The sequence below is a fragment of the Falco naumanni genome, chromosome 5 (genome assembly GCF_017639655.2).
Source record: "Falco naumanni isolate bFalNau1 chromosome 5, bFalNau1.pat, whole genome shotgun sequence".
Classification (NCBI taxonomy): Eukaryota; Metazoa; Chordata; class Aves; order Falconiformes; family Falconidae; genus Falco; species Falco naumanni.
Window position 1 is genome coordinate 72,804,501 of NC_054058.1, and position 24,620 is coordinate 72,829,120.

At 47.0% G+C, this 24,620-nt stretch overlaps 1 protein-coding gene across 1 annotated transcript in view; it reads right to left on the reverse strand.

Moving 5' to 3' along the window:
- Nucleotides 1-24,620, reverse strand: part of SHANK3 (SH3 and multiple ankyrin repeat domains 3) — a 362,955-nt gene that overhangs the window by 286,373 nt on the left and 51,962 nt on the right. The window contains exons 4-5 of the mRNA XM_040596580.1: nt 24,390-24,461; nt 12,298-12,406 (exon numbers count right to left, since the gene is read on the reverse strand). Of these exons, the coding sequence (XP_040452514.1) occupies nt 12,298-12,406; nt 24,390-24,461 (181 nt within the window). The remainder of the gene's footprint in view (nt 1-12,297; nt 12,407-24,389; nt 24,462-24,620) is intronic.

Below are 24,620 nucleotides of genomic sequence, written 5' to 3' on the forward strand. Positions count from 1 at the left end.
GCAGGTGAGATGGTCTGGGTCTAAAAAGCTGCCAGTGGGACAGTTCCTTTAATCAGTGGGTTGTAGGGAAGCAGAGGTGGGAATGGAACAGCTTCTCAGAGGATTTCCTTGTGCAAAGGGCACCCTTGCAACCCAGCAGCCTGGCTGGTGAGAGCAGCACAGGACTGGGGCAGTGCTGGGGCAGGACACTGCTGAGACAGCGCATAGCTCCTGCAGCTGGAGCACGGAGCAACTCCGGGTCCAGAAAACTCGCAGGAGTTCATTGCTGCTCCACTTGAAGGAGTGTTTTCTCTATGTTTTTGTCTTGTGACTATGTTTTCTCTTCATTCTGCTAAAAAAAGCTTAGGATGAAAAGCATTGCTAATGTTTGAATTGCAAACAAGGTATTCTGGCAATCCTCAGGCTGGTCATGCCTGTGAAATCCATAAATTCAAACAAGGCTGCATTGTGGAATAAAACTTCTAAGTTCCTGTCCCCAGAACTGGACCAAGATCCCCTGTTCCTGCCAACTGCAGCTGGCTCAGCTCTGGATCAGGTGTTATCCACAAACATCCCAGAAGCCAGCAGCAAAGAGACAACTTGAGAGGACAGTCACAGTGTCACACAATGTGGATGCTCCTCTACAGCCTCACAGAAGAAAGGACCTGTAGAGGCTCCTCATGCTTGAGGAGTGTCACCATGAGAGCTGAAACTCACATGGCAAGGCAAAGGCAGTGAGGGAAGGCAGTGAAACCCTGGAGAGTGCTCCAACACCAGCAGGAACAACCTTTCCACTCTGATATCAGAATTTTAAAACAAAAACAAAAACAAACAAAAAAAAATCTGTGTTACTCCAGGACTCAATCTATCATTTAGGAAAAGGGAGGATGTCTGTTCAAGTTGAGATGACAACAGGCTTGATATGAAAGTTTTCATTGCAGGCTACTGGAGAGGAGAGTTACTGTCTACTCAGTATTCCTATACAGACCTATAGTACACAGTAACAAAAATATCTGCCTATGACAAATACCCTGTGTAAGTAGAACCTCATGGTAGTGTTTTTCAGCTGTAGGTTAAAGCATTACAAGATGATGTTTCATCTTCAGTTTCAGCTGAATGCAAACATACAATTTTTTACTGATCTCCAGTTGTGCATTTGATTCAAAGAGATGCCACCAGTTTGCTTAAAAAACCAAAAAGGATTAAAGCAACTAGGTTAAGAGATTTTAAACTGAGGAGGACAATACTTATACAAACCACAAGGCACTGGAGTTTTATCCTTTGTTTCCTGTCTCTAATCACAATTTGCTGGCTGAACCAGCACTTCCAGCTGTAACTTTCACCTTCTAAAATTGAAAGCAACAGAAAATATATCATTTATGAATGTGAGTTATTCGGTTGTGCATGTGTACCTTGAATGCATTATGCCATAGCTAGCAGGCAGTCTGGATACAGCACAGCCAAAGCATGAGAGGGGCACGCTTGCAACTCACATCCCTAAAGGGGACAGCATGGATGGTAAGTCCCAGAGCATGGCTGCTGTGTGTCCTGGGAACAAAAAGAACAGCAAAGGCTGGAAAGAGAAACTGAGAGTATGCGCAGGTATTTTCATAGCTCAGATGAACTGGGCAATGTATATCATCCTTCTCATCCACAACACAGATATATCCCTTTCTGAACTGCTAGAATTTAAACCTCGAGCAGGGTTATACAACTTTTCTCCTTTAAAAGAAATAGTTCATGAGCAACAGGAGAGCTCTGTTTTCTGGAAAACCTGCAGATAAGACTATTAATTTCCCTGTGTTGAATAGGATCACAGATAATGACCCACAAATAATTTCTGCCGAGATATTTTTTCCCCAGGTCAAGAGAGGTAGAAGAAAAGGCTACAGAAACTAAGAAAAGGATGAATCATTTTTGCTAGGGATCTATACTGCAAAGTCTTTCAGACAGTAATACTGCATTTGCTGCCACAAAAATCAGCAGAGCAGTTACAAACTGCCTTTGGATGGGGATGAAGGGAACACTTGTGTTGCACAGGAGTGGATGAAGAAGAAAGCTTTAGCTGCTTAACGGCTGAATTTCCAAAACCTCAAGGGTTTGTGTTCCCCTTCTCTGCTTTTGTATGAGGAAGGAGAATAAAGGGTGTTTGTAATCATCCATGCTGAAGACATGGCCACACAGAAGGGAGCATTTGGTGTCAGAGCGTATTTGCAATATCTCTCGTAGACTCATCCCTAGAGACACAGTGGATAAAAGAGCATTGCTAATAGCAATGCTGCTCTGCCTAAAAGGAGAGTAAATTTACTACAGTGATTTTGTAAAGGATGGCTGAGAAGTTAAGAATAGCACTTATGCACTGCAGCTTTTTCTATCTTTGCTAAATACCAAGCACTGGAAATACCATCATTTATTTATTCCTTTTCTTGAAATCTTAGTTGGACATCTGCCCACAGTCCCACCAATTTACTGATAAACCTGAAAGCTCTGGGTTAAAAATTCAGTACAGAAGTATTCCCAACCAAGGAGAGACTAAGGTTTTCAACGTATCTGGAGGCTTGATTTAGCAGCAAAGTGGCCTCTCCTCTGTCTATGCACATTACCCCTGCAGGTCCTCAAAGGATTAGGCAAGAAAACTCTAAGACCTTTTGGGAAGAGTTTCCTCCCTGTGTTTTTATCCTCTTTAGTTTCAGTTTTTACTAATTTCCCAATCTGAGAGTCCTAGGTGATGGGCCAGGTGGGCATCTCCTGGCAAAGACTGAGGAGCACTGTTTCAGAAGGACTTGGGACAAAGATGTTCAGAAAATCCCTAAGAAGCGCTGAAGAAGGCCAAAGATTTTCAGTTCCTGAAGATGGTGCAATGAGGGGTGGCTTCTGAATAGAGAATATTTATGGAAGTTTGTGGCATTTTTGTCTTCAGGAAGCAGAGCACCAGAGGAAGATTTATTACTGGTAACTGCCTCCACCTTGGCTGTTATACTCAAATATCACTATGGGCTGAAGGGACAGAGCGAAGGCACTGTTAGTTCAGTATTTAACACTGGCCACATCATTATCTGACCTGGCATTCAGAGAGGCACACAAAACTCCTTACCCCAAAACCTTGGGGGCAAACAGCTGCCCTCCCTGTGCTTTGCCAAGCCCTCCCGGCCCTGCAGGGACATGTTATCTGTTCTTCTGCCTCTGCCTGCCAGGCAGCACAGACTGTGCCTTTACCCCTAAATGTCTCCTGGCATGCTCCTGCTGAATTCAGTGAGAAAAAGGTGGTTCCGCAATCAGGGTCATCAAGCAGTGATTCTTACCCGCGTTGTGCAGTGCCCATCCAGCCTCACACTGGCTCTCAGGGCTGTCCTCTGCATGCAGGGAGCTCAGCAGCCTGGTCTGCAACAACTCCCCACCTCCCAGAGGAGGCAAAACCCGCACTCAGCATTGTTTCTCATCTCGGAGACTAGCTCGCAACACCGCTGGCCACCATGCCATGGGGCTCTGCCATGGGAAGCTTGGCCACGGTTGCGGATCTCTCTGGCCAGCTGGAAGGAACATTGGGTCCCAGGGGGTAATTCCCACCTGTAGATTCACAGATGGATTTGGATGCAATAACCATATGAAAGGCTTCTGTGCTTCAACAGGAAGGCTTCCCCACAGCCCACAAGTAAGCTTGAACAGCAAACAAAGAAAAAGGCAGTTCCTACAAATCCATCCAGGTTCTGTCCAGAACTGGAGGCACAGAAGCCAGTTCTTGAACTAGCTCAGCCTTGGCACAATCAAAGTCCAAATCAACAATACGATATTCCAAATCATCAATATGATATTAAATATTAAATCAATGCTCTCCTTTCTCTCTACACCCTTTCTGTGCTTCCACAGGGACTGGCAAGGAGATGGTGACCTGCAACAAGACTCCAGTGGCTTCACTCTCAGCAACTCTCTCCATTCCCAGCTTTCTTGCATCTGGCAAGTCCCGATGTCCTTCCCAGTTTGGGCAAGCCAGCGGCCTCCCCTCCTTTGATTAACCTCAGGCACGGTACATGCTCATTTTAGCCTACCTCCTGCGCAGACTGAGACTTGATTAAGCCCCTTGAATATAATACTACAAGACAAAATATTCTTCCATCCATCACCCTTGGGTTAGCCAACATAAATAAAGGCAGAGCTGGAAGGACACAGAACAATTACATTTTTACTTTACCATTCACTAAAATAAAACACTATGCTGCACATATGTATACTTATTTTTTCCCAGGACAAGATGGTACAAGAAAAGGATCACAACTGACAAGTGTCAGTCATGCTGCTTAACATACTCCCATAAAGGGGAGTATGAAAACTTGTAGCAGGAAACAAATAACCTGAGAAAAATAAATTGCTTTCTCTCTGTCCAGTACCATGAAGTTCAGATAAAAATGCATTGGGCCCTTAACAAGAGCAAAAAAACGTTGATAGGAAACAGGGAGAGACCCCTAGTTAAAGGAGTCAGACCCAGAGAGATAGTACTTGTACAGCATGTACTGCTGTTGGGTTTTTAATGCTGGATGTACCTCTGTTGACTTCTTGTAAGGATCAGCATTACAAAATAGGCATCACTGAAAATATTAAGACCCTTATCAGGAGATAGAGAGGCAAGTGTCCTTGCTAATCTTGCTCTTCTTCAACAGTTTGCAAACAGCATTCTAACCTAAGGCTCCATCTATATATGCTGCCATGGTACAGATGTTTACTTTAAAAAAAAGAAAAGAAAAAAGCTAAACTGAAGAAAAACAGCCCAAAGGTATTTATTTTGATGAAAGAGCTATTTGTTAAGCCTATTCCAAGCCAATTTTAAGATATTCATATTAAAATAACTGTCTACACAGCTTTGTGCAGCCTTCAAAATTCATACCATAAATTACATCAGTGCAATTTTACATGGGAACACTATGAAGGCTTGTTAAAATATCTTCTTCCAACTGCAATTGTGTTGGTTGAAGCGGCTGCCTCCCTCAGCCTTCCTCCACTGTTTGTCACTACCCCACACTTGCAGGGCCCCCGTCCCAGCATGCTCGCTCAGCCCTTTACAGGAGTCTCACCTAACATTTTTCAGTAAAAATGAGCTACTTTTTTTCCCCGAAACTTGGGATAATTGCATAATTAGGTACTGGAGATAACTAATTTATCTTCTTGCAGAGGAACAGAAGAGAGGCATGTTGCAGCCAGAAGTCCAGGATAAACTCCAGAAACTTTTCCTTGACAGGAATTGTCATGTGCCTTCATTGCTTGAGCTCCACCTCATCAGAAAGGCAGTACAACCACACACACCACCTCCAAATTCCCTGTCTCGGCTATACATCTGAAGAAGTCCTACAGGTGATGAAACTATAAACAGAGCTAGAGATGACCACATCACAGTAGGGCCTCTATCTTTTGGAGAGTCTATCTAGCGGAGTCCTTGTTTAAGGAGTCTGAGGTCCTACCACTATCAGCAAGGCCACTTACATCATTTCCTTCCAAGCTCTGCAGAAGTGGCAAACAACAATGACAGTGACACCCACCAAGCTGCAGACCCATGAAGAGACCTCTGAGAACAGAGTTGCTCACATTTCACTCAGGAATGGGCAATGCACTGACAGCACAGCAGTATCACAGCCCTGCGCATGTGCAGCACCAAACTGTACCAATGTGACTGACTGCTGATACTGGCACAAGACCACACAGTCCCTAATGCTGCTCTCATATTCTGCCACACAGGATCCCTTCCTCCTCTTCATCTTCCATCCAGTAATTCCGGGAATTCTAGCTTAGTGAACAAGTCCATAAGAAATAGGACTGCCAAAGAGCAGTTTTATATGGTTTCTTCTTTTCAGGCATGGATCTATTCCAGCTGCATGAGGGTAAGAGCTATGCCAAGCTGGAGGCACTATGCTTTCCTTTCTACAGAGAGAAAGAAGCAGTCCTGCATAGGAAGTGTGATCTGGTGATAAATGAAAGATATGGATCGGAAGTGCACATTGCACCACTGTGCAACATCTGAAATATGAACACTTATGGGAGGATAGCTGGACAGCTAGACTCGGGAGCCAGCCCTCGAGGCAGCCCAAGGAGAAGGATCTGCAGGGAGGGAACAGGGGAGACAGAGAAAGCAGGAGAACAGAGCATCAAGACAGGCAACAGAACAAGAGTACCAACCATGATCAGCACCCCTGCAAGGAACTTGGCTGGGAGGAGTAAGCAGTTACTACACAAACACTCATGCACTTGTTTTGCTTTGTTTGGGACATCAAAGAGGGATGGAGAAAGGAGTTCGAGATGGTTTTCTTTCCTAGTCTAACTCTGTGTTCATTACTATTGTGGCCAGAAGTGAAACAGTTAAAAAAACCGACAAATGTATTTTATTTTCTATGATTTCTGATTGCTTTCAGCAAGACCATCATCTCATATTTTATACAAAGATACATGACAGGCTCAGGTCCTGAAAAGCATCACCAAGAAAGACTATCCAAGCTGCAAGAGAAAACCAGCAGACTGTCTTCCTCAAGCTGAACACAAAGGGATGGGTTCAGCCTGCACGTGTAAGTGTGGGCAGGTAAGCTCCCACCACAGTTAATGGAGATGTGGTGGACAGCTCAGTGGCACTCAGCTGCAGCAGCCCATGGGTAGGACTCAGCCGCCTCAGCGAGGACCCCATCCAGCACGGCAGGTGCCGATCCCACCCGAGCTCCCAGCCACAGCAGGAGGCAGCCCCGCACCAAGCCTGCCAGGTCCGTATTGATGTCTCAGATCCCTGGTGTGAGGTGCCCAGCCCAGGCGACCAACTGCAGCCTCAGGGTCAGCCACTGAAATGCATCTGGGTGCCCCTCACCGTGAACTGAAAACCTGGCCAAGTGAACAGGAACCATGCTGCAGCACTCGTATTTACATGTCTGAGCACAGAAGCTGAGGAGAGTCCGTTCTGGAGGCTTCTCAGGAAACCACACTTCACCAAGAGGTGAGATAATGATCTTGGCTGAGAAATAGGTAGAGCAATTAGAAAGATGTTAAACTAAGAACACAAGCAAAATGATTCCAAAGAGGGAAATGCAGCACAAATGCACCATGTCAGAAGTAATTAAACCCATTTGACAAAGACTGTGAGGAAGATTTTTTTTTTCTTCCTCTTTACTGATTGCAAAATCCTAGGAGGCCGGATAACAAGAAAAAGGATGTGGACTTCTTTTGCTGGTAATAAGAATTATGATATAATTGTCAGTACCGAAATCTACAGGCAGCTATGCCATTTTATAACATTACGTATGCCTGCTTGTTGTGAGAATAAGGAAGTACTGAGTGGGCAAGGAGGACCAGAGAAAGAGTCTACATTAAAATCCCATCATCTATCATATGGCCACTAATTATTCAGAACAGGACTTTGAATGCATACAGATTAACAACTGCAGGAATAAGTTAAAAGGTCCTTCATTAAGATTTTGTTGCAGACCACGAACTCAAAAAAAAAAAAAAAAAGCATTAACTTCCTAAGTGTTTATCCCTAAGTTGCATAAATTTACATTTGCGCTATCAGGGCAACTTCAAATTGAAGGGAAATGTTGAGTGTCCCGTCCAACAATCAATAAGTATCATTTCATTTTCTAAAAAGGAGAAAACTGATCACTTGAATATAGGCACTGTTGTACTCCAACATAGGGGAATGCTACTTTGGATCTCAATGTGATAAATAAAAACGTGCTAAATATTTGACTGCTATCGAGTCAACTAGAGATGACATGGAAACAAGAAAGTCCCAACTAGCCAGGTGAATAGTTGATGCTTCCTAAGGAATTCAACCAAGGAAAATTAGATTAGGTAATCAATCATGGCAAACACAGGAGGTTTCAAATTAAAGAGTAAAAGGCGACTGGGAAATCTTGAAGAACAATTTCTGTGTGACCCAGAACTACAAATCCATAAATCGAAGAGAACCCCTTCCACGTGTCCCTCCCAAGTCAGCAGTGAAGTGATGGTGGCAGTTACAGAGACAACTCTAACAACAGAACATGATGAGATAGATAGTAGTTGATATGAACTGAAAATTAGAAAATTAAGAATAATAAGAAGAACAAATGGCATGGGAGTAAAGAAATCCACATTTGGCCTGGCAAAGGACTGTCAGAGAGGGGTTTGGCTGCTGTTGTTTAGATTGGATAATACCACAATGACTTCCCAGCCCCTGTGCAAGCCAGTCAGTCACTAGGCAGGTAATGTATGATTGCTAATAAATACAGGCAGCAAACTGACCAATCATTTATTTTTCACTTTGCTGCTGCGGAAATACATTATCTTCCTTTCCATTACCAAATATGGATTTTTGGCATTAGCTACCCAGGACTGAATAAACAGTTTACATCTAATGGATGTTGTATATTGTCCTTTTTATCTTCTCCTTGAAGATCTTCGTGGTCCAAAAAAAGTTAAACTTTAACACATTTTGAAATATAGGGACATTCAAAAAGACCAGAAGAAAAGCAGTGTCAGGCCAATGTTCAAAAAGCAGCAAGTAAAATGATCCATGAAACTACAAGTCAGAAAAATAACACTGATCCTGGGAAAAGCTGGGGAAATTGATTTGGAATTTAACTGACACATCATTAAAGAATACCTGTATTATTAATATTGCCCAATCAAGCTTCACAGTAAATTGGTCTTCCTACTCAAACGTAATTCCTTTCCTTGGTAAATTAGAAGTCTGATTGATGCAGATAGCTGTATTGATGTAAGACTCATGCTTGACTGAGTCCTACATGACATTAAAAATGAGTGGTATAAAATGTCAGTCAGGCGTGCTCCAAATGAACAAAAATCCAACTGAAGAGCAGCATTGGAGCAGTTACTGGGGAACGTGACTGACCACGTGGGCGCTGAAGAGGCTCTTTGGCATGTTGCACTTGATTCTTACTCTATATCCTCATCAATTATCCTGAAGTAAATACAAATCTCTAATCCGATTTGTAGATGCCACAAGGCTTGGAAGAGTGCTGGGAGCAATCAGAGCCAAGCAATCCCAGAACCAGGAACAACAGGCATGGAAACTCCACGAGACACCACCTGAAATGCTACACACTGGGAAGGAGATGTGCTGCCCTGGGCAGCTGCAGCAGCTGCACCCTGCGGTCATGGCTTTGCAAGATGCTCCTGCCTGGGGGCCCAAGCTGGATGTCCTCAGCCGTGCTGCTGTGGTCAGCGGCCCAGCAGCAAGCAGCAACTTCCCACCATGCTCTTCCACCATCTAGCCCAGGCTGCATGGGATGTCAACAGGAAGGAAAACAACCTCCCCAAAACAAATTTCTCAAGCAAGGAGCTACTTAGTGGTTTCACTTCATTCAGCCAACATGGGCCAAATAATCCCAGGGTAGGACACAACGCAGGAGGAGGACAGGAAGGGAAACCCCCCCGGCCCCTCCATCCAGCAGGACATAATATGGGGCCCCATCCCAGAGATGCGTGGTCACCCCCATCCACCCAAACGCAGCCCTGGGATGCTGGAGAACAGGGACCTGCATGAAGAGCTGTGCCTGCCCATGATAAGTGGCACAGGCAGGCAGCAGGCTGTCTAGTACCTGCATTCCTAAAAACCTCTTCAAAATGTAGTAGTGACATATAAGTCACAAAAATGACAGGAAAACTGGAGAAAACCTTCAAATGAAAGACCGGAGGAGTTTGGCCTCTCTCTAATTAAGGAAAGGAAGATTGAATGTTGACTTGATTACCATGTATAAATACCTTCATGTGAAGACATACCAGATACTAAAGTGCTCTTTAATCTAGAAGATAAAGTATAACGACAGCTGGAAGCTGAAGCACACAAATTTAAATGAGATACGAATTTTAAACAGTGATGGTGATTAGCCAAATAACGAAGGAAAGACAAGGAACTTCTGTTTCCTGAATCAAGATTGATGACTTTCTGGAAAACATGTTTAAGCTTTGCTTAGTGAACACACACACACAGAGGGGTTGAAGAGCATCCTGCGAGATACAGGAGGTCGGGTCAGATGGCACAATAGCTCCATCTGGTCTTAAATTCCAGGAACCCATGAATACTGAACAGCAGCTTTATGTCCTTCTTTCATCTTCAAGAATTTGTAAAGCAGGCAGCAATGAACTGGTTTTGCACAATAATTGGGACTCCAGAAGTGAAGTGTCCAAGGCTGCCTCTGCTCCAACAGTCTATTTTTGCATCTCACAGTATCCACTCTGGTTTTGCCCTTGGTTCTGAACTGGATCCAAATGACTATTTGGGTCGGGTGGTTTTCCTTCCTCCCGCTCTATACTTAACACAGTCTTTTCAGTACCCATAAGCCTGCTCCTGTAAGCCTCTACCCTTCTGTGAAATAACATCTGGGTTCAAACCATACCAGATCCAAAACTCTCACGGCATCTTTTCAAGCAGTACACTGCACTCTGTGATATAATATACTCTGGAAAGCTGAATCAACTTTAGAAGAGTAGAGGACTTTGGAAGGAAAGATCCCTTAAAATGCTTGTAAGGTCTTGGGACAAAGACAAAAATCACATGAAGCTGAGCTGTTTGGACATGCTCCAGGACAGACAGCGATTGTGCCTGCATGCTATCAGCTGTCTTTCCTATGAGCAGTTGTTATCAGGACACCCTGGCAGGTTCAGACAGAGTAGCTACACCAGCAAATTAAACTGTATAAATGCTCCTGGGTGCTGTTCAAATGGTTCTTGCCAGAGTTTGGCTGCACCAGCTTTCACCTTCCCAGTTCAGGCCTGGCAGAGGCCATTCCCAAGGGCAGCTGGGATGCAGCTGAGTTATCAGAGAGGGTAAGAGAGGTTAATGGTGTGAACGACACCGCTGACCTCGGTGCTGAAAAATGGTCCGGACACACTAAATTTCTGAGTACAGAAGTAGCCAGTGTTTCAGAAACAACCTGAAAAACCATCCAGCTGAACCAGAAACACAGAAAATTAATCATCAGCTTGGAGTCTGCTCATGGGTTGGAAATGTGCCCGTGATTCACACACAGAAATCCAACTCTATAATAAATACTAATAACCTGCAATACTTTGAAACAGGAACAACAAAAGCAGTAACTCTTCTCTCAGAACAAGACTATGAGGCTTCACAGCAGGGGAAATGGGGAGAGGTCCTCCCTCACTGCCCCATCCGTAAGGAAAACATGCTGGAGGCTGATCCTCACTTCAGCCAGGACCCTGCAGACAACGCCTGGCAGCCAGCACTCCAGCAACCAGACTTCTCTGGGGTAAATTTTGCATACATAGATAGAAGAAAAAATGGAAAGAAGAAAAAACAATCGAGGCAAACAGAGTCCAAGATTTTATTTTCTTGACCCCCAAAATAATTCTTAAACCTCCTGACTGCTTCATGAAGAGATCCTTGGACAGCAATTCATCTTTGCCCACCTTGCCAGTCCCAGAGATAGTCTCATTACTTCCCAGAATCCCACTGAAAGATGCACGGCCTCACAGCTCTTTCATTTTATACTGTATTCCCAGGCTCTGTATCTTTCACACACACACACCCCCCATCTTCACCCAAGAGCTTTCTGTAACTTCATGCTCCCAAGATCCAAGCATCATAAGAAGACACATCCTGGTTTCAGCTGGGGTGGAGTTAATTATCTTCTTAGGAGCTAATATGATGCTGTGTTTTGGCTTTGATGTGAGACTGTTCAGTTCCTCAGGCCTGGCTAGCAAAAAGGCTGGAGGGGCACAAGGAACTGGGAGGGGACACAGCCAGGTCAGCTGCCCCGAACACAAACAAAGAGGTATCCCATACCATGGGACCTCATGCCTGGTATATAGACCTGGGGGGCTGGCTGGGGAGGGCTGGTTGTTGCTCAGGGACTGGCTGGGCATCGGTGGGCAGGTGGTGAGCAGTTGCATTGTGCACCACGTGTTCCATTCTTCTTTTCCCTCTGGATGTTATTATTTCCCTTCCCTTTTTCATTACAACTGTTATTGTCATCATTGTTATTATTGTTCTTTCATTTTTATTCTACTTCAATTATTAAATTGCTCTTCTCTCAACCCTCAAGTTTTACATTCCTTTCCAACTCTCCTCCCCACCCCTTGGGGTGAGGGGGGAGTGAGCGAGTGGCTGCCTGGTACTTAATTACCAGCCGGGATTAAACCATGACAAAACACTACTGAGAAATCAAATTTACATCTCTCTGTTCCAAACCTTACATTTCAGACAATACATCATTTACTACACCTCCTCAAAAACAACCACTCCCCCAAATTCCCACTGTCTCCCCTAGACATTTTCTCCCCCCAGTCCTGCTCTGTCATGACTCCTCTCCTCTCTGGAAAAGCCAGTCTTACCTCCAGTATCCGGATCATGAAAGTTGGGGTCCAGTCCCTTCTCCAGCAGTCTGCAGACCTTCTCCGCATTTAGCATCTGCACGTACTCCATGAACTTCTTCAGATTTGCCTGCAGCCATGACACCCCAGGAAAACACACAATACACAGTGTTAACACCCCAATATGAAGAAAGAAGCTACCAGAGGAATATCCCCATTCAAGGGACCCAGGGCACCTATTAAGAATAATGGGGCAGCACACACCAGAAGCTAGGGCACATGAGGGTCTGCTGCAAATCTACATGGAAGACAGACCTTACGTCCCTCTCCTCTGACTCAGACTGGGACTGCTGGATGACCCCATGGAAACCATCAGGGGCTGCCAGCCACCACCTTCTGACCTTGCTGCAAGTCCCCTGCTAAGGCACTTTCTGTTTGTACACACTGCTAGGGCAGGCACACACATTGCACGTGCTTGTGACACAGGCACATCAACAGACACATCACTTCATGCATTTGTCAACAATGCAGCATGGTGCTGGCTATGGAAGGTGCTGTGCCAGCGGAGCAGCAGCCCAGTGATGGTGAATTGTACTGCTCGGGGTTTCATCTGCATCTCACTGCAACGTCGTGTACATTCTGTTGTGTCACAAACTCATTTTAAGGGAGTATAGCACATCTGCCTGCTGAACTTAAAACCCTTTGGAGGAAAGATCCAGCTACTCAGACACCAACCATTATTGTATGGTGCAGTGGGTATGGCTGTCGCACTGTCTGCTGTGAAACTGTGCTTTATTCTTGACGCAATGTTCTGTCTTTGGCCAAAAACTAAACCTTGTGTTTGAGGGGACTGAGTGCCCAAAAGACTCTCCTTTAAGTCCGCCTGGTTGGTTTGGGGTTATTGCTTTCCTCCCTTTTTTCTCTTTTGGATAGCTATACTTGATGAATACGTAATTTTATTAAATCTGTAGACTCTAGAAATTGCCACTCTGCCAGGCAGGCAGGCAGACACTTGGATGGACTACAGTGTGAAAACACCCATCTCGCACACATTTCTAGTCCAGATTTTCAGACCTTTGATTGCAGGTTGGCTGGGGTTTTTTGAGTTTATTTTAATCAAACCTTGCAGTAGCCAGCTTTAGGAGAGGCACTCTAGAAAGTGCCTGACATGGCAGAAATACTGTGCAATTAGCTGAGAGAAGTCTTTGGGAAAAGCTCTAACCAACTGGTCAAGCTACAGACAACGGTCAGGGAGCTGCTCTTGCTCTTGTGAACCGCTGCACAGCTGGCTGAAGGTGTCTGAGCCAAGCAGATCTTTCAACTTGATATAGAAAAATTATATCTTTTATGAAGCAAAATGAACTCAAAAGTGCTTCACTTGAAATTTCATTTTGAAGACTTCCAGTTGGAAAACAGAAAAAAAAAATAATCTGAAAAACAGGATGCAGAAACATGCCTAATTCTTTTCAAAGGCTTCCTAAACAAAATTTTGTCACATATTATTTTGCATAACATTTTCATTTTATCAAAATTTAATTTTCTAGGGGGAAAAATTGTTAGTTTTAGAACCATTTCTACAGAAGAGCCTGCAAATCCTGATACTTGGGACCCACAAGTTCATCTGTGCTATTTCTCTGATATGCTGAGGAGACCATGGTAAGAAGTCAGACAGAAAATATCACCAAGATGAAACTTAACTTTCCAAGGATGAGACAAATTAATGCTGGGCTGTGAACCTGATTTAAACCAAATTCCGTCTCTGTGTGGTTAGTCTGCAGAACCAAGCCTAAACCAGTTGTTTCTAAAGTCAGCACCATAGAGCCATGCCATAAACAAGCCAGGTCACACATTTAAAATTACATAGCCATTTTAGTGCACTACCCCCTGCATCATTACTCCATTTCAGCAGAGCTAATTAGCTCAGGCAAAACCCTATGGTAACGCAGCTCCACTGCACCCGTGCCAGTACTTGACCTGCTTGTCCTGGCTGTCTGCAGTGATATGCAGACACATGCAGAGATGCCAATGCCACAGGAATGCACAAGATAATGCTCAAAGCCACAGACACACAATTCAGCTATAAGGTTCATTCCCCTTAGTGCCCCAGGGACAACAGTGCTGTAAGGCAAGAGCCAAGAAGAGCAGGGATTCACCAGGGACAGTGGATGCCCCAGCTGATCCCTTGGTGCGGAGCACACTCCTGCTCCCCATCCCAACCACGCTGCCCATCGGCCGGGTGCTCCCTTGCATTCCTCTAGACGGCACCAGCCCAGGCAGGGCTGCTGGAACAGACAAAACCAAACAGTGGGACAATGTAAATGAAGGAGAAACCACTCAGAGGGTAGGTAAACAAAGGCTGGGTCACCCCTGCTGGGAGATGCTGGAAATGTCTACGTGCAGTACAAGCAATTCCCACAGCACCAATGCTCTTACCACCAGCGCAGCAAGAGGGCGACTGGCATCAACTGCAGCAGGGCATAAGCACTGCCTTTTCAGGTGGTAATATATTCCCCTGACCCTTGCCGCTCAGTGTTACCTCCCCCCCTCAGCTCCCCTCTCGCCTCACAAGTAACTGAAAGCAAAATCCACCTCCTGCTTCAGTATCCCTTCAGCTACTGCAGAAGTACAGAAACACTGAAGGAAATCACAGCTGCCTGCCAGCAATAGCACAGACGGGACTTGACAACTCCAGCAACGCCTCCAGGATGCCATCCCAAAATGCCTCTTCCCAACTATCACCCAATTGCGCAGATTTAACCCTGTTCCTTCCACTCCCATTTGTCTGCACACCTCTTCTCCTCCCAGCAGCTGTTCCAGCAGCCAATGCTAACCTAACCCAAGAGATGATGCTCCATGCATGGCCCCACTAAACCCCTGTGGCCAAGACTGACACTGCCAGTCCTGCCAAGAACCATGCCAGTGGCCACGGGACATGCAAAGGCATGAGCAGAGGAAGGGACCCCACCAGCACATGGCTCGTCCCCTTGATGCTGGCAGCCTCTGCCCATGCAAGTTTCTGCACCTGCAGCCTTCCTGGGGCCTCCAGGGACACAGAGGCACTTGTGTGTGCTCCCTGTCAAGGCGAACACCGTGCCCCTGTGTATGCGATAGTGGCTTACAGCAATTTCACTTTTACGCTGCTACCAGACATATACCAGGCACCAAGGTGAAGTTCTGCTCCTGAGGTTCTGTCAGCAACTCTCATTTACAGCCCCAGAAAGGCATCCTACTCAGCCAGTGCCCAGCAGCGGTGTGCTTGTTTATATTTCTAGTTTTCTAGGTGCTCAGGAATTGACAACATTTTTTGACAGCAGGAAGTTGATGCACTATGTCAACTTTTAATGGCATTTTTTTACATTTAGGAAGGAAACTGAAGAGAAAGTGCATGAGCAAAAGAAGGATGCAGAGAGGCATCCTTGATTCTGGGATCTGCACTCTTCTGCTGTAGATGCTTGTCCATGGTCCTGTGCACCACTTAGTCATTGGAATTTCCCTTTTGGGGAGAAATCAATTACTGCCTTGAATTTCCAGATGAAGAACAAAGAATGTTCATCTATCCAAGGTCTTGGACCAAATCCACAGCAATGCTTCAAAAAGAATTTATAAAGTCCAGAGACTTAACCAGTTAATTTTTACATAGAAAAATATTCTCTTTGCATCAGTTTGTAGCTGTCTATCTGCTCTGCAGTGTGTTCCAGATGTGCAGCTCGATGCCCGCATTAAGAGGCTGCTGCAATTCACAAACTTAACACTATGGGGAGAGGGTAGGACACCGGTACAGTGATTTCTGATCCTCCCTGGCCCAGTTCTCTTCCTCCAGTTTGGTCCTAAACCTCAGGGAACAATGAAAATGCCAAAGAAAACTGAGATAATGGAAAAGGCCATTCACCAGAGGCATAATGTTATGGTGTTACAAGAATCCCATGCCCAGGATTTAGGTGACAGCCTTGCTCCACTTAAAAACAAACCTGAATTAAGGCATAACAAGGAAAGAGACCAAAAAAAGGGAAAAATAAAAAGAAGATTGCAACCTAGATGGTGTCTCTGATCAGGCTTACAGCCCAGCCTTACTAAGGGTTGTGTTTGTGCAGCAGAGGCAGTGAGCTGTGGTGGGAGACATGGCCAAGCAGCCAGGAGCGGGGTCACCATACACCTTACACTGCCTAAAGATGGTGGGTTTGGAACTGTGCATTTGGGTAACACGGCAGCAACTGGAGCGACCACAGCAACTCGACTGCAGTCACTGGGAGCAGCAACATGTACAAGCAGAGCGGCTCAAAGCCTGCCATTATCAGACAGTTCTTGGTTTCTTATTCTTTGTCAACAGAGAAGTATATAATTAACTCAATTAAGCTGTTTTCCAGAATTAAGTTAGAGAAAAATAGATTGTTTCATTCAAGTTCAATACTGCTATGAACCAGAGAGAGAGAGACCGATGTTTCTATGCACAAATTCTGGGGAGGCAGTCTGCCTGGGGAGGTCAGTTTCCCAGATAGCCCTACAGTGCTACAGCAATAGCCAGATTTGGGAAATGGTAAAAGAAAAGGAAACTGCTAAATGAGACACCCTTGTCACTATATGCTTGAAACCATTGCATCAAGGTCCAGGGACTCTCTTCCTTGGAGGCCTTTCGCGCATCTTGCCTTTGCAGCCTAATAACCAGAGAACTGAAACCCCCTGTCAAGCCTCCCGCTTGCTCCCAGCACCTCCTGAGCATCCTTCAGGGTCCCTGGAGAGAAGCTGTGGCAGATCTGGGGAGCCTCTGTGGAGAACCCCCAGCCCTGTCAAGGTGCCTGCTGACAGGCGGGGTGCGCAGGCCCCCTCAACATCCCATAGACATTTCCCCACAGACCCCAGCTGCTGTTTCAGCTGGTGTGGCCAAAGCGGCCCATTCCCAGCAAGCCAGTGCTGCCAGACTTGAGGCACCCAAACCATCATCAACGCATGACACAGGTCCAATCAAAAAGCTTAACCCAAATCAGACCACAGCCATGCAGTGTAGCCAAAGCCACATGGCAATCCCCACCTGTGGCATGGCCACCTCTGCGAGCTCCCTCCTCGCAGGGAGGGCACAGGGGCTCTCAGGGAGCTACTCCCTACCCAGGTGTGACCGTAGTCATCAAAACCACCCTGGGCGCTGCAGCATGCAGAGCAGTGCCAAAGCAACAATTTAATCCTAGCTTTAATGTTTTCCCTTAAGTAAGACTCAGCTACACTAAAAGTATCTCCCATCTTAAAAATGCACCTGTTTAACCTGAGTTTGCAGCACAACAGCTGATGAGGACATCTGTATTTACAAGCATTTATGAAAACGTATTGGTTAAATGGCCCTTCTGCCAATAGTCATGAATTCAAGTGTGCTTTTTTCATTCAGAATCAGAAGCAAAACACACTTAGCTTTTGAAATCAACTCAAACACTATAAATATGTCACAGCCACATCCCTTGCTGGGCACATTATATCCACTTTTCACAATGAAGCAAATGCTGGTATTTACATTCTTCCATGTCGGTTTTTCAGCTTATGCTGCATAGAAAAGCTTTCCTATCTGATTGTTTTCCATTTCAATTTAGCTAGAAACACAGAATATTTTCCTTATTATTTGGACTGATTCACTCAAAGCTGAAAGGAGATTTGAGAACTGAGAAAAGTAAGGAAGCTTGTTTTCCTCCCCCAATCTATGAATAAAACCCTGGTGGGAAAGGAATGAGATCTCATTATTCTAAGAACTTGAGGGATTTGGGGCCAGGTTTTCAAATGTATTAAGGTGACTAGACATGAAGAAAGAGAGCAAATGTCAGACTCCCACTGAAATCAAGGGGAGCTAAGCAGATGCCTAAACCGCTTAGGCAATTTTGAAATCTCACTAGATTCTTGCTTATTTTCTGGCACTTAAATACCTTTGAGAATTTGTGATGAGAGCCACTCACACAAACCAAATCTTCCTTTGTTTAAAAGATCAGTCAGCTTTAAATACAAAAGATATGTACTGATAAATTTACTTTCCATCTTCAGTGTCCAGTACATTCAAGCAACATTTATTTAAGTGATAAAGACGCAATTTAAATTGTTGTTTTGCTTTTTTTGAGTTTCAGCTTTTATTTTGAGTTTCAGCTTTCATCCAACTGCAGTTTGATAGAAATCAAAAGAATAAAAGAATAATCAGAAGCCAGTAAAGCATTTTGTTTCCTACATACAAAAATTAAAACCTAAATGCATTTATATAAAGGTATCTAACCGCTTAAACAAACACTCATAATGGATCTTCCCATGAGCGAAAGCACTGTATGTAGTCTGAAGATTATGTTGATTTGCAAATCGATATGTTTGAGTGGCTACAGTAACCAGAGCGAAGCAAGTTTTCTCCGGGGAGGAAAAAACCCCAAGCCTCAACAAAACCTCATGCAAATAGAATTAAAGCTCAGAGTAAGTTTCCACCTTGCTTTTTTAGGGGGTGTTTTAAGTCTCTCATTACCCAGGTGCCTTCGCACAAGCAGTGGCTGGTGGCACAGCCTGGGCAGGGGCCGGACCAGGGATCTCCCGTCTCCTACCTGGAAACCCTTTGGGAAGCAATTCCTGTCTGTGGGATCTTCTTCCTTGTGGGTGAGGCTGCACTGCTCCCGAGAAGGAGGAGGATCCTCCTGAGAGACAGGAACCAAAGCACGGGTCTGCCCTTACCCTCTGGGCTAACCGCGGCTCCAGTGCTTCAGCTCCATTCACGTAGTGTTACCCAAAACACCTGCCTCAGCAGATGATTCCTGAGCCAGTTTGAGGCACTTCTGCTCGTTTACAAGAGCGAGAAGGAGGTTCACACCGAGAGAGAGCGCCTGGGGACGGGGTGCAGCTCCAGCCACCCAGCTGGCAGCCGCCATGCCGCAGTCCATTATCCTCCGCTAGCACCAAACCGCAAGAAAAACCAACACCCTCCAGAAAAGAAAAGCTCATTGAGAGGAAGCTGGTGCGAGGGAACAAGCTTCTCTCTCTTGAATCGAAATGAATGAAAATAAATTAGATATTCTTCTTGCAGAAAAATTATTCTGTCACTCGCTATTCACGGCGGGCTGGGTGCTGGGGGAAGCCAACCGCAGGCACCCGCCTCAGGCGCTCTGGGGAAGTGAGGAGACAGCGCAGCCCCTTCACACCAAGCACATGCCGACGTTCCCAGCAATTTCAGTGCCATGGAAAAGACTGGTATTTTCTCAGGGTCCAGTTTGCTCCAAACAGCAGCTGGAGCCAAGACAAACCACCGGCCTGCCAGAGCGTGGCGGCTGCCACGGGGTCACCGGCCCTGGAAGAGGCCGGAGAAAACCGACCCCCTCCCTCACCCCGGCTGCGTGAGGAGCCCTCGCACAGGCCATTAGGCAGCAGCAAACAGACACCTCATTGATTCCCACCGAAATGTCAAATAATCCATTTCATGACGCACCACAACAACATCTAACCACCGGCTCAGGGTCTAACTGGCTGCAGCTCTGCACCAGCCTGGCGCAGGCCCGGGCCTGGAGGAGACGGAGCCCCTGCCGAGCAGCCGGGACACCTGCTCTGCATGGGACACCGCCACGGTGCACCGGCTTGGGCCGGGATAGTCAATTTTCTTCATGATAGCTGGTGTGGGGCTGTGGTTTGGATTTCTGCTGGAAACACTGTGGATAACACAGGGGTGTTCTCGTCACCGCTGAGCAGCTCACACGGCGTCAGGGGCTTTTCTGCACCTCACCCCATCCCACCAGCCACCAGATCAGGGGGCACAGGGAGCTGTGGGGGGACACAGCCGGGACAGCTGGCCCCGACTGACACACGGGAGATTCCAGACCCTACGGTGTCATGCTCAGCATGTAAAGCTGCGGGAAGGAGGAGGAAAGCGGGATGTTTGGAGTGGTGGCACTTGTCTTCCCAAGTCCCCGTTACACGTAACGGAGCCCGGCTCTCCTGGGGATGGCTGAGCAGTTGATGAGGTCCGAAGTGTTTCTTGCTGTAGAGGGCGGCCCCGGGACGCAGATGGCACTGACAGCAGTGCAAAACAGCAAGACTCTATCCTGTTCTCTACCCTAAGGTCTTGAATCCTTATCCCAGCCTTGATCACTTTCAGGCACTATTAACGCAAAATCCTCCTCATTCCAGAGCAAGTGCAAGCCCTCCATCCTGAAGGTGGGTGCAAGCCCACCTAGCACCACACACTGCCTCCGCCAGCACACGCCACACCAGCACACACAGCCACTCCCACATCCAGCTCCAGTGACCTGTCTCTTCCCCAGGTCCTTCACAGCCTGTGCCCAGCTCTCTTCTGCTGTCTCTCCCCAGCATCACTACGGCCATGGTGTTTGCTCCCCTCACCCTCACTCCAGCAAAGACATCCTCCACACCCTGCTGCTCCGCAGAACAGTGCCACCATCCCCACCCCCCACCCCGCTACAACCACCCCTCTTGCACAAGAACCCCAACAGGAAAGGTGGTGACAGTGACAGTCACGCTGCCAACCTGCCACTGGTGCTGTCCACTAAGCTTACACTTTCTTGTTGCTTTGCTACCCTCGGTCTGCCTGCAGCCCCTGCCTGCACCTGCCCCAGCCCCACACCAGCGCTGCACCCTTCTGTAAATGCAGTTTGCAGCACAAGAGGATCACTCCACACCAATGCCAGTCATCTACAATAGTAATGGCATATGTAGTCCTAATAATTAGTTTAAGTGTGTTTTAAGTGTGTTGCTTCTTTCCCCTTCAAGATGGTAATATCCCAGGTCTCTTAGCAGCACAATGTCCTTTGTGGACATTTTGGTAAATGCCAAGAGTTTTCTGCACAGATTTTCATTTATAAACACAATGGGATTGCCCTTTTCTAACATGCATTTTTCTGTACTCCTGTTTCTAAATGTTCTACTGCGATTCAGTGGGAAAAGTATCTACAAGAAATGTCACTGCCTGCAGATCCCAAGAGGCACAAGGGACTGAGGCTGATTGACTGATTTACCAAGTCATTTCGTTATTTGCTAGCAATACAAGAAATCAGTTTCCCCGCTTCTTATAACAAGTCCACTGGCACTCAAAAAAAGGTGTTATTTTTATTTTTCTTGTTTTCCTTTTGTAATGGCAGTTAAGTATCATGTTTCGAGGTCATTAAAAGATTTAAGCAGTGTATTCTACCACTAGAAGTCAGACTCTCTAAACATTTTCTTACTTCGCTATCATTCAGATGAGACCATTAACCACAGGCCTAAAGATTCTGCACATACCGCAGCCTCTGGAGTGATCCCACCATCACGTTAGACCTAAAGCTAATCCTTTACAGCCTTTTAAATTACCACATCTCAGAAAAAAAACAGTATTTCACTGCCAGAGCCATTAGGCATTGGTACAAATAACACGGAAGCCTCACGCCTCGAGCAACATATACATTCTGCACCACACCGCAGAGGCATTGCCTCCATGCACCTGCTTTCCCAGAAGAAAACACCAACCCCTAAATGCATAGGCAGAAGCAGACACACACACACACACACACCCCCCAGCAGCCGACCTGACACGTAAGCCTGTACCAGCCTGCGGTGGTGGAGGAGCCAGCCGTTCCCCCAGTCGGCCCAGAGACACCTCCTCACTGCACGTTCAATGCGGGGAGTGAAGCCCCCATCCAGTCCTGCCCTGCTGCAGCCCACACAGCACCCCTCCACGGGGCTAGTGGCACGAGGACTGTCCCCCCACGGCCCCTCACCCAGCAGTGCCTGGCACAGCTGCAGCAGAGACGGCACAGCAGACAGGGCAGAAGCAGGCAGTACCGTGCTCTTCGCTCGCGGTCTGCGGTCCCCAGCAGCTTGCCAGTTTTCCCTCTGCTTAGCCAGCTGCCGTCCCAGAGAGGAGCCCATGTCCCTCTGCTCTCCGTCCCCCTCTCACCCTCAAGCCAGCTGCTGGGATGCTGCACACGCACACTCCACTCTCATCCTCTCCCAGCAAAACAGCGTCGATCTGTGCCGGGCAGGCAAGTCACGCCGCCGCCGGCTCTCAGCACCAGCATCGCTCCAACGAGTGGCCAGCATGAGCCCGACTCCCGCTTGTGTCCCTCCTGGCACCACCCGCTGCGGCTGCCTCTGCTGCCTGCCTCGCACTGCACCCCTGGAGGAGCAGCCCTGGGGCAGGATGAGGGCTCCTCTTCTGCCCCACAAGCACCGTGGCCCATGGTGCCCACAGGCTCTGCAAAAACACCAGCCAAAGGAAATGCCTCTGAGCATCCTCTTGATGGAGGCAAACGGGAGCAGAGATGCAGTATCTTACTCAGATGCCATGTTTTATCAGCAAGGGATGGTTTAAAAAATAAAGAAACAACATGAAGGAAATTTGGTTTTTAAGTAGAAATTAAAGCATAAAGACAATATTAAGTGAATATTTAATAAAGTGCATTTATGGCTACTACACACTTGCAGGGGAAGCCCTCAGATGCTGCTGCTCAGGTGTCCCTGTGGTAGGCGCTTCCAGCCCTCCTTTAAGCAGGCACGGTCTCTCACTGGCAAGGCTCAGGAGGACCATGATTCACACTTCCTGGCGCCAGGAAGATGTTGAGAGCTTTCCAGATTTGCTGCCTGGATATTCTTATGCCACCAGACAGAAGTCTCGTGGCTTTTATCTTTGTGAGTCAAACCTGAACCCTAACCGTATTTTGTTTCTTGTTTCTGCAGCCCTGCAAACCAAAGACTAAGGACCTGCTTCTCACAAGCAGACGACAGAGGACTTGCTTCTTCCCATGAAGATTTTCACCTTTGGGGTGGGCCAAGTCCTTTGGGAGCTCATGATACACAGCAACAAGGAAGCTAGCCGGAAGCTCTGGGATCCTGGCCAGTCCCCACATTCTTCCTAAACAAGAACCCTCAAAGCCTCTCTGCACGGCCTTTCCCAGCACGGCACGGTGCCCTCCACACACGGGCCAACCCCATGAGCCTGTCCATGCCACCACTCCCTGCTCCAGACCTTCCCCACAGACTCTCCCAGAAAATGAGTTTGATGGGTGCTGCAGGTGTCCTCATGCCACCCAGCAGTTTGAATGCTGCCCAGTGTGTTTGAGCCACTCAGCTGTGCAACAGCCACCACGCTGCCAGAGCCCACCTCATTCCTCCTGTCTCACAGTTAGCACACGCTAGCCTCTCAGGAACCATCAAAGTCCCCACAGGGCCACATGCCACCTCAAGGCACAATTATTAGTGGCATCAGAAATCTGATGGTTCCAGACCTCTCCGCAATTACTGTTGTTAGTTTCCTGGGCAAGAAGAGACATCATGGGATCACTGTAGCTGTCCAGAGGAAGAGTGATGCAAGAGGGCATCTAGGAACATGTGCCCAAGGCGTGGTCACCATGAGCATCCCCGACCCAGCTGTGCCAACTCGGGCATCCTGGGCCACAGAGTCTGGTGGGTTTGGTGCGGTGTATCTCCTCCCAGAAAACACCTATGGATGCAAAAGCAGCATTCCTGCCACACTCCCTGCACTCCAAACATGCAGACAGTCCGTTCAATGCCTGCACCGTTAATTTTGACACGTCTCGATCACTGCCCAGGACATGTAGGGGCTGCAGTAGACCAAGAGCACTTTTCACTTCATGTGTGGATCTTACCAGTGAAATCCTGACCCAGATGCATGGGTTAAAGCCAGAGGCAAAGCAACAAGCCCACGTGCGAGGCGGAGGCGTGCTGCAGCCTCTCGCTGGGGGAAGGGAAGGCGTCCTCCTCAATGTGCACCATTGTGCTCTCTGTGCATTTAGTGACTCTTCCATGCCAGAGAATAAAGCTTCTCTTCAGCTGGCCCATCATGTGTTCCTCTGCCTCACCACCCCATGGAAAGCTGACCCCACACTCTCCCGCAGAGCCTAGGCCAACCACACACCTGCCTGCTAGCACACATAAGCTACCACACAAGTCTAGTCCTGTGTGGGCACCCTACCACAGCTTGATGGGGTCTTTCAGCTCGCCCTCCACCTAAACCACCCCAGGCTTCAGCAAGTACCATCCATTTCTCATGAGTGCTTTGCAGCCTGGCAAGCAGGGAAGACTGAAAGATCCCAAAACCTGGTATCCCCTCTGTGATAGCTGAACACGCTATTAGGGCTTTGAGCTTGTCAGCTAGACTCCAGCCTTACCTTGGTATGGAGCTTGGCAAACTGCTTGTCATCCAGCAAAGTCTGGGTGTACACACGCCTTTTGTACCGGAACTGCAAGAGGGAAGAACATCAGATATGAGATGAACAAAACCCACTCAGCATCAAACCGCTCTCAAGCCACTCCACGTCAGCTTGCATGGAGACACTCAGTCTAGACCTGAAAACAAGAACAGATACAGAATACACTTTTCTCCTTGATAATTTGTTCTA